We start from the raw sequence: 10,604 nt of genomic DNA on the forward strand, positions 1-10,604 counted from the left end.
AACCAGCTTTTGCATGTTTTAAAATATTGATCCCCTGAGGCCTGCTTCAGTTAAAGCTGGTCTGAAGACATTATGCACTTACAGGAAGAGGGCCCAGGTAATAATTCCTTTTAGCCTGGAGGTAAAACAAAAGAAAACAAAACAAGAAATCCCCAAAGCAAAACAAGAACAAAAAAACAAGGATATCTCACTGCCACATTAGGCAGGTTTATAGCAGGAAGTGCTGGGAGATGGGGAAGAACAGTTTCATTCCAAGGAAGCTGTGTGACACTGCTTAGTATGCCTAATTGGAAAAAAAAAAATATAGTGAAAGTTGAACACAGCAAAACCAACTGGACCAGAAAAGCCTCTGAGGACAGAGCAGCCCTATCTGCATTCCAGGAAAACTGTGCCTTTGTCTCAGCAGTGGAGAAGAGACAGCTTTTCCACCCACATAATTCACTCAAATAAAATTTTTTAAAAAAAGGCATTTTACTGTACTCTAGGAAGTCAGCAACCACTTGTAAGTATGTATAGTTCCTAGCTCATTTAACTTTTATAAACACTGTAGGAAGAGTACAGACTTCAGGAGACAGAAAAAAACACTCTCTCTGAAGTTGCTTCAGCTATTCTGGTAAAAATAAAAGTATTTTCAATTAACTGATGCTTTATTTAAGCATCAATCTACCTAACTTTAGACCAAGAAGTAGAAATGTCATTCTCTGGAAACCTGAACTGCAAATTGAGCAAATATCACACTCTGTGCATTTAGACCTCGTTAAAGCACAAATATAATAACCTGCAACTAACAGGCACACTTCACAGCTCATTGTAAAATCAAGCTATGGCTTCCAGAGCTTGAGGAGGCCATCTTCACTGTAAGTAGCAATCAGGTTCTGGTGGGGATGATGAGCAATGCCAATGACATCTTTTTCATGAACCTAGAGAATAAGCAGAAAGATGCATCAGGAGATTCTTCCTTTAGCAGATTCAAGCCCAATATTCTCTTCAAACAAGAACTAGAGGAAAGCTGGACTGAGGTTTAACATGCTTTGTGCATACAGCAAAAGCAGAGGAACACAAGCCCCCAGTATTAAGTTCCAGTTGTGAACAGTTTTTGTGACATACTTTTTGTTGGGCAAGGGGAGGTTTAGTGAAGGTTTACATCAACTGAAATCCACGACATCTAAGTGTTCCCCATTAAATTTAGATATTCAAGCTGGTATTTCTCTTTAGTTTAATCCACAGCAAATTTAAGCCTGACAGCTTGGTCAGACTGTCCATCAGCCAAAGCCCAGGTGAAGACGTGGTCTAGTTCAAAAAAGTCTGAACCTCTTGGCCTAATGGGTAAGCATTTTTATAATTTTTAAAATTAGAATTGTTCTGAAAAAGCTAAAGACATTCTACAAGTGCTCTGGAATGCATTTGTTACCAATCAGGGCTGATAGAGATTCCTTGGTACAAGACTTCTCCTTATGGACCTCATAAATAACAAACATTTAGATCACCCTTTCATTTAGAACTTTGCAAAACCTCAAAGCTAAGTACTTACAGTCAGAGTTCTCTCCAGCTTGCCAGTCACTGTGCTAAAGCAATAGAGCACGAAATCTTCACCAACACAGTAGATCCATTCACCACGAGGTGAAAGCGCACAGCAGACAAAGTCACCACCTTCTCTCTTACCAGAGCTGAAACTTCTTACAATCTGTAAAGATATCCACACAAAAATATCTGTCAGGATTAAACTGCAGCACATCATTTCTATGTTCAGGGTGAAAATATTTAGGCAGTACTAGGTCTGTTTGGAACACAGGACTGTTCTATAACCTGGGCTACACAATAGTTGGTTGTGAAACTGGAGAAATCAGGTTTAACCCAAGACTAGGTTATTAACTACATTTTTTGCATTCTTAAAATAACTGAGAGAGAGAGGCTTGAAAAGACACCAGCAACATCACATACTTGTCCTTGCATATTCATAATGACGACTGTATTTGATCTGTTGCAAACAACAAAGTGTTCTGGGTTTTTAGGTAGCAGAATGACACTGTTCACAGTAATGTCTGTCCCAGCAGTGCTGCCAAGAGATTTGAAGGTGTTTGAGCACTCTGTCGTCTTCACATTCCAAACCTAGTATGAAAAATAAAAATAAAACCAATTAGGCTTTAAAAAATACAACAGAAATTAGCTGCTTCGTGATACAGCATTCAGATTTTCTTAAGGCTCTGGAAGGGAAATATAATTTCTAAAAGTTGAAGTTTAAAGCAGATAAAAAAAAATTGTCATATCTATTTTGAAGTTTGGACACCATGAACAATTTCACTACAACTCAACTGAAAGTGAATTTCCATTATCTACATTCAGCCTGGCTCCCTTTCATCGAGGGGTGAGTCCAGACTTGCTTTCTGGTTTTGGATGGTATTTGTGAATATGTGTGCAGCCTCTGCACATGCAATGTGCCTTACACAAGACAGGCCTGAAAACTCCTGAAAAAGCAAAGCATCACTGATATCAGCAGGAGCGACATCACAGCTTAGAGCTGCTTCAGGCTCAAACCCAGGCTGTTCTAAGCTTTTACAAACAGGAAATTGAACTGCTTGTTTAATATTTAAAAAAAAAACGTAACTCACCATCTGTGCACTATTTTTGCTGGCTTCATACTAGTACAATCAAAATGAAAGATACCACCTTCTTACGCTATTCCCATAATTGGGGCAGTCTATCAAGGAGTGTAAGTCTGAAGTAATGTCCCATTTAATATGAGCAAAATCTATCACACTCTCCTAGGCCACATCTGTAAACTGGATCTGTTTACCCACCCCCATGCACTGCATTGATTCTCTACTTAATGTAGATGTTTCTATATTAATTTATTTATTTATTAGTCAGTAACGCCCTGGACACAACAGTGCTTTACTCCTCTTAACTACTACACACTGAGTAGTTACACTCTCTGCTGAGTCTAGAAGCCAAACCTATCACTGTTACAATCAGTTTCATTAATAACAGATCACCTAGCTTACATGGCAAGGGACTCCTAAGCACCAAGAAATAAACAGGTGTCCAATGCAGTAAGCAAAAAAATGCCATTATTTCAGACAAGGGAATCCCCACATTCCAGGACAAGAGGTGTCACAGCCAACTTTATTTCTAGAAAAAAGCAGGAACAGGCAGGTAAGTACTGCACTGACGTCCTCCTTTCATAAATACATCAGAAACAGGCTCTGCAGCAGTCTGTAAGCGCAGTAGGAACCTTATCAGTTCTCCTTTACACCAATCAGAGGTCACAAGCAGAAAGACTTATTGCAGATAACTCCAAGTCCTTCTCCAATGACTGCAGCAGTTCTAACAAATCAGCTACAACATGCAAAGAGCCTGAATCATTCTTTACAAAGAGTAAACGCTATCTTACCTTCACTGTGCCATCGGAGGATGCACTGATAATATAGTGGCCGTCCTGGGTAAAAGTAGCTTCATTGACGAAGGAGGAATGACCACGGAATTCCTTTAAAGTCTTCCCAGATTTTAAACCATGAATCCTGTCACAAAACACAGGTCACAACTGAGTGAGCAACTGAGGTAGTCTAAACCACTCTCTGGCTTCACCATATTTTAAATCTGAGCTACTTTTCATAGGAAACAATAAAAAGTGATAAAAATCTGCAAGCCATAAGTCTTTATCACAAGCCCCTTTCACCAAAGACATTATGTGTTCCTGTGAAGAGCTTTGGGAAATACCATCAACCTCCAGCCTCAAAGACCTGTATGTAATGCACACTGTAGATATTAGAAGACAAGACTACGAAAGAGGAAACTATGAAGCTGACAAAACAAAAATTACAGTCTTCAGTCCAACAGACTCAACTTTAAGTGAGGCCAGCTTGCTCAGGGCCCTGGGACCAAGGCTGTGTCCAGGCAAGTTAAGAAAATTCTTTTTTTATACCCAGACAGAATTTTTCTCTTTTGCAAGCTGTTGCCACTGTCTCTTACTGTGCAACTCTGCGAAGTTGGCTCAGTCATCTAAAAGGAAATCACATTGCTAATCTGTATCAGCCTTAAATTGTAGCACCTACTGGCTACAGAAATATGGTTTTCAAGCAGAAGTCTGAAGCCTTGAGAATGAAATTCCTTATTCAATTTGAAGCTTGCTGTCCTTAAGTCAACATTCAACCTTACATAAATTCAATTAAAATGCTATAGTTCATATATATCACGATTTAAACAGATTAACATCGCTCATTAAGATGTTTTGTTAATGCCTGTTCACTGTACAGTTCCCTACAGATCCACACGTTTCTTCATTTTCATCTAAAGCAATTTGGTTGGTACCACTGGGTTTTACAGTACAGGCAAGAACTTAAAAGTTATTAAGCATATTACATAATCTCATTCAATTAAACATAAAATGTATACAGGCATCAAGCACTGGATCAACCTGATTAACAATGGAAGTCCCATATTCTGCAACTCAATTTTGAAAAACACAAGATGAGGAAGTTGGAAACTTTGACAAACCAGATAGGTGGATTGAGAGAAACCACTGAGAACAGATTGTTGCAGAATCACCTCAGGCAGCAGAATCAACTGGGGGCTGACCAGCTGCAGAGGAGGTCTGCAGCAAACAACCTGGCAGGCCTTGGGGAGAACAAAGCAAAAGCCAGCAGCATGATGTGGTGTTGAGGAAACCCAGCCACACCCCACAGGGGACACACAGGCTGCAGACCAAGGCTCCTCCCTACTTGGCAGGGGTTTAGACACCACTGGAGGACCATGTCCCCCCACTAAGGGGCCAGTAAGATGGCCAGGGGGCTGGGTGTGGAGAGGCTGAAAGGGCTGGGTGTGTTCAACTCAAAGAAGAGATAAGGATATCTAAGTCCTTATTAAACACCTGAAAAATTCTAACTACTTGGTTAATATCATCACTTAACAAGTTTTTACAGAATAAATGGTATCAGATTCTTCTGAGGTGCACAGCTAAAGGACAAGAGGCAAAGGGCACAACTTACAAAAGAAAAGAAAACAAAACATCCTTCCCCCTAACCAAACAGGATATCCTTTGAGAGGTGGTGCAGCCAAGAGAAGCAGTGGGGTCTCCACCCACAGACATTTTGAGAACTCAGCTGGACAAGGCCCTGCACAAGCTGTCCTAACTGACACTAGCTGGTTGTGCTTTGAGAAGCATATTGGAACAGAGACCTCTAGAGGCACCTACTAAACCAAACTGTTTTATAATGTATGCCTAGCCTGCCTTACACAGGTCGCAGAGCTGCTTCAGCTTTCTTAGAGCACAGACCCAAGCCCAACCACTGTCCCACAACAATCCACTGCTGAACATCATGTTGCTGCTGAACAGACCACCTACACGGGAGGCAAGCTGCAGTAACTGTATGCATGTAACTCTCAGCACGAAAGTGACAGGTAATGTCAAGTTTGTTCAGTTTCATCCAACCACATTAAGAGGGACGTACTTCCTTAGATTTTCTGCAGGCAGATCTCATATCCAAGGCCTGTAACTGAGCTGACAGACTATCGACTTGTGAAGCTACACTAACTAGACTGTGTACCAAAGCAACTCCAAAGTTTGTATAAAGACTCAACTCCCATTCCTGGGTTCCCAAGACCTCAGCTTGTGAGCCTGCAACACCATCAACTGTTTCACCACTCAAAAGGAATGCCACAGACCTTGGGAAATTGAATTATATAGACTGGTTAAAAAACCCCACAGCTCATATCCCAGCGTAGTGCTGGTGCTACACAACAAGGGATGGTTTGCACGAGAATTCCCATGTGCAAAAGCAGAAACAGCCTGAGAAATGGGAATTATCTTTTGGGAGGAAAGAGAAAAATGATCCTGTCTGTATGGCTCTTTTTCATCACTGAAAGAAGTTTTTTTCCCTCTTTTTTCCCCCCCTCATAAATTTATAAACCATCTGGTCACATGATTCTTCTCCAAAAGAGATTTCAAAACAGTAGTACATGTCAGAGAACCACAGAATAACTTAGGCTGGAAGACACCTCGTAAGACCTCTATTCCACTGCTCCCCTGAAAGCAACATCAACTTCCAAGTCACTCATGGTCCTGTTTAATTGAGCTTTGAAAATTTCCAAGGGTTGAGATCCGCCTGACCCAACTTTCTCTGCATTTTCCAAGCACTGCTTCTTTCTCAAGGGCAACACAGAGTAGTTTTCCCTCACATTGAATCAGACTTTCACTTCCTAGAGTCTGTCCCTTGTAGAAACTGTGCACTTGAGAGGTATCTGGCATTGTATTATCTATGACTACCTCTAGATGAGACAGCTATGTCCCTTCTCAGCCTTCTCTTTCCAAGTCAGTCAGGCCCAGCTCTCTCAGCATTCCCTTATACACCACTTAAGTGTGAAGAGACACTCAGATCAAAAACCAGCACCCTAAAGCACAGGAAAGGCTTTACTGTCATTTCCAGATACAAACTGCACCTCCTGCTCTTGAACCTCAGGAACACACAGACCCTTATTCAAGCCCACAGAAGAGCCATGACTATTGCTAATTAAGATTCCCAAGCTCTTTTGGACTTCTGGAAATTTTGCTCTATTCAGTAACTATCAGGAAGTAGAGAAGATGTACCAAAATACTTAAAAGCTGCTGTCAAAGGATTTCTTTAAATAGTAGAAAAAGTAAAGCCCATGATAACTGCTTCACAGAAAAATAAGCTGGATGAAACCAACTACTGTCATGTCATCCATTAAAACTAGTGAGTATGATGAAGATGTTTAGGCTGTTTCAAAAGAATGTTATCATCCTGTTACCCTCAGATATTTTTCACCCTAAGCTTATTACAAAAAATGTTATTTTTGAAGGTTGACACAATTGTTTCTTCAGCTAGGAATCTCCACGAACAAAACCACGCCAGGTCAATGTAAATGACAATACAGCAGAAGTACCTGGCCCCTAGCCCTGGAATAACAGAAGTGAAGTGAGGCAAAAGGCCAAACTTTCAAACTGTGGTTCTTCAACCCTCAGCAGTAATGCTCTCCTATTAGCATCAAAACTCAATGCAAAACGATGAAATCTCAGGTCAAATGAATCTATATTCAAAAGTTTAACCACTTAATGTGAAAATCCTGTTTTCTCCTGTACTGCAGCTCACACATTCTCAGTTTATTTACCTGATTGTCTGGTCAAAAGAAGCACTAAGAATCTGGCTGCTGTCTTTAGAGAAGCTGAGGCACGTAACGCCTTTGCTGTGTGCTCGTTCAAATCTTCTCAGACACTGGCCGCTTTGGATTTTCCACACCTGGAGAGGAAACAGCAAATGCAACAGAGGTGGCTATTTTATTATGAGATCACAGAAGCTTAAATATCAGAGACAATATGTATCTGTTTCCAAGCCATGTTATATTTCATTTGTTTTTATATGGAATTGCAACATTATTGCAATTGCAAGTCAATCTTTCTGGTCACCACTTCTACCAAAATATTGTACAAAAACATTTGTACCTTGATTTTTCCATCTTGTGCTCCAGTTGCTAGCATTTCTGTGTCTCTACTGAAGCACATGCACAGCACTGCATCATCCATCATCATAAAATTATCTTGTGCCTGGTACTTCAGATCCTAAACGAAAGCAGAAGATCCACCAGTCAAAATATTGAATTCAATGAATTATATTTGAAGGCAAAGTGCAAAATACTAGCAGTTTTAACTGTGGTTATATTTTATGGCCTATCACCAAGCAGAACTCACAGCCTTAAAATAACAGGGAAGTGCTACTGTCACTATTTTAGAGGCAACAATGATGATCCAGAAAGATTAAAAAAAAAAAAAAAAGTTACCACAGAGGGAAATCTATGACAAACCAGACAATTAAACCCCAGGTAAAGCTTCCAGACCAATATTTGAATTACCCAAGACATCCTTTTCAGATTCACAGTCCCCAAGAAATTAAAACAAACATACAGTACAATTTCAAAGAATAAAACCAGGTGCTCAGGCCAGTGAATTATCTGTGCGAAATAAGGTGCAACTTACCTTCCTAATCTTTCCAGTAGTGAAGTTCCATACTTCAATGAAACCATCAACAGAACCAGTAACCAGATACTGTCCATCTGGGGAAAACCGAGCACACTCCACGTGCGACTTCTGCCCAAACTGTTTTATAGGAGAAAATAAATTAAGCCTAATAAGCAATTTAAAAGAACCAATTAATTAAAACAAAACTGTAGTCTCATTTTGGTGGTAAAAATACAGTATTTTCTAGAGGTATGCATTCACAAACTTAAGGTACAAAAAAAACCCCGTAGATCTACATACTGGCACTTCAAAAACAAACAAAAGCCCTCCTTCTGATCTGTTAATATCTCCTAAACTTACACCAAACACGCCATGCTTACAGCAGCAGTTGGGTTGGTTGTCTTCATATTTCTGTTTTTGTAGTGAGTTGTGTCTGTTAAACACCTTTCCAGCACCCAACATATATCCCTAGCAGACTTCAGAAATTTCTGAAGTAGTACAAGGTATGTATTCTGAAGTAGTACAAGTAAATGGTATTTGTCAATACCATGAGCACCCAATCTTGTTAAGGGATCTCACTTCAGACTCTCATGAAGTCTTCTGATGAGATAAAGCATGGAGAAGGGGAGAGAGAGAGAGATTACTTACAAAAAAAAAAGAGAACAGAAGAATTCAGAAGGTTTACTCTGATCTCCCAACATAAAGTACAGGAAGGAACAAGCAGCAGTAATAGACATAAAAGCAAACACAAAATCACCTTAATATGTCTGCTGAGCTGTGTGGGGAACTTTTCTTCTTCTACATCTTTCACAGCTGCTTTGCCTCTGAACAAGTCAATTGTCATACCAGGAGGAAGCAGGCCCTGGTGCTGCTGCCATTTCAGTGCCTTTTGAGGAGCCAAAAGCCATACAGTTAGGTATCAGTTAACATGTACCTTCCTCATCAAAACTTGCTTCTAATTAACACAACGCAGCAAGAGTTTCTTGTACCCTTACAAACTGTACACTCAAACAGTTTGAGAAAAATTCACTGCAAACAAGTACTTAAAACAAGACTGAAAGAATTATGCTTCTTAACCCATAAAACTGCAAGATACGTTAAATACTGCCTGTATAGTGTATCAATGAACACATTCTGAGAATTAAAAGACTTGTGAGTACAACAATGGAAACACTGTGTGTTAGTGTGTACCCTGAAAATAATCTTCTGATGGGAAGAAATCTACCACTGGAGTGACGATTTTTCCTACAGCTGCTAAACTCTTGCCACACAGAAAAAAATGTAATTTTTAACTATCCCATAGGTAAATGTGCAGTATTTCAGCTTTACTTTTACACAATTGGAGAATCAACTACATCACAGTGAGTTTTATGTGGCAAACATCTACAGAAACTGACAGAGCTACTAAAATGTTTTCCAAGAATTACCTGCCCCAACAGCGCCATGAGACGAGACGGAGGTACCACGCTGACTTCTCCAGCTAAAGCTTGTGCGATAGCAGCTCTCCGCTTCTCTTTGCTGCTGCCATCTGGGTACGCCTAGAGAGAAGTTACTGTTATGGAATGATTCTTCTAAACTATTTTCCATAAAAACATTAATTGCTCTGAGTTGAAACCCCTGCCAGATTGAATTTCTATTAGGCCTTCAAAACAGCCCTTCTCTTTAACACCAACCCTTGAAACGTCTGAGATGCGCTGTCACTAAGTGTCAGACTGACGTAATCGGTCAGAAATAATGCCTTGTTGTTATATTTATTACACAACAAAAATCTTATTCACAAAATGTAGATTTTCTTCTACATGTACAAGACAGGAAAAGCAAGGCACAGATCTGACCCTACAGCACAAATGCCCAAACTCCCACCTGCAGTATACTTCAAAACCACCGCTCTGCTGCCTCGTGATCAAGTGCTACGTGTAATTTCCCAGACATTTCATGCAATGTGTGAAATCATCAAACAGGGAAGCTTCACATTCTCACTCTCAGAACAGAAGAGATGCCATAAGCTGTTAGCAACTTGGACTGATGCTAGGGCTCATGCCAGACAGCATCGTGACATCTCTCACAAAAGTGTAACTTACCTCACGAGGATCAAAATAAGATCTGGCCAGAAGGTTTTCGAGGTGGATGTACCGCTCTGGCTGAGTTTGTTTTAGCATGATCATGGGATCTGTTTGTCTCAGCAGAGACCTGGCAGCTCCCAGTTCCCGGAGCTCAATCAACTCCAGCACAACCTGCATGAAGAGACAAACATCTGCATCAGCAAAGAGAAAGTGGAAAACTCCAGAGAGGGGCTTCCACCCAGAGCAGAAGAGGCTGTACACAGCCTGCGCTCACTCACCTGCTCATAGAGATCAATGAGGGTCTTGTCGGGCAGCTTCAGCGACTGTATGGCTTGCAGGACTGTGTCCCAATGCCCGCTGTTGATGTCAGCCACAAAGCTCTCAATACTGTCCACAGTGTTCAGAGACACGGTTGTTTCCTCTTGAAGGGTGGCAAGCGCCCGATGGAGGCTGTTCTCCTTCAGGTACTGCATGATCAGCCGGATCACGCTGCAGGGGAACAGCCCGTGGTCACTGCATCAGCCTCACTGGCCACCCGGTCCCTCTGGCCACCGGGCTGCCCCGACCACGCG

General features: G+C 40.9%; 1 protein-coding gene across 1 annotated transcript; it reads right to left on the reverse strand.

Moving 5' to 3' along the window:
- Positions 1-459: 459 nt before the first annotated feature.
- SMU1 (SMU1 DNA replication regulator and spliceosomal factor) lies at positions 460-10,514 on the reverse strand. Its single transcript, XM_010176519.1, has 11 exons — positions 10,311-10,514; positions 10,051-10,203; positions 9,397-9,507; positions 8,727-8,855; positions 7,988-8,107; positions 7,457-7,573; positions 7,126-7,253; positions 3,392-3,518; positions 1,942-2,109; positions 1,532-1,684; positions 460-920 (listed from the first exon to the last, which is right to left on the reverse strand). Exons 1-11 carry the CDS (start codon positions 10,503-10,505, stop codon positions 822-824), a joined length of 1,500 nt encoding a protein of 499 aa, XP_010174821.1. The 5' UTR covers positions 10,506-10,514; the 3' UTR covers positions 460-821.
- Between the last annotated feature and the right edge of the window lie 90 nt (positions 10,515-10,604).

This window comes from Antrostomus carolinensis, unplaced genomic scaffold (genome assembly GCF_000700745.2).
Source record: "Antrostomus carolinensis isolate BGI_N321 unplaced genomic scaffold, ASM70074v2 Scaffold54609, whole genome shotgun sequence".
Lineage (NCBI taxonomy): Eukaryota > Metazoa > Chordata > Aves > Caprimulgiformes > Caprimulgidae > Antrostomus > Antrostomus carolinensis.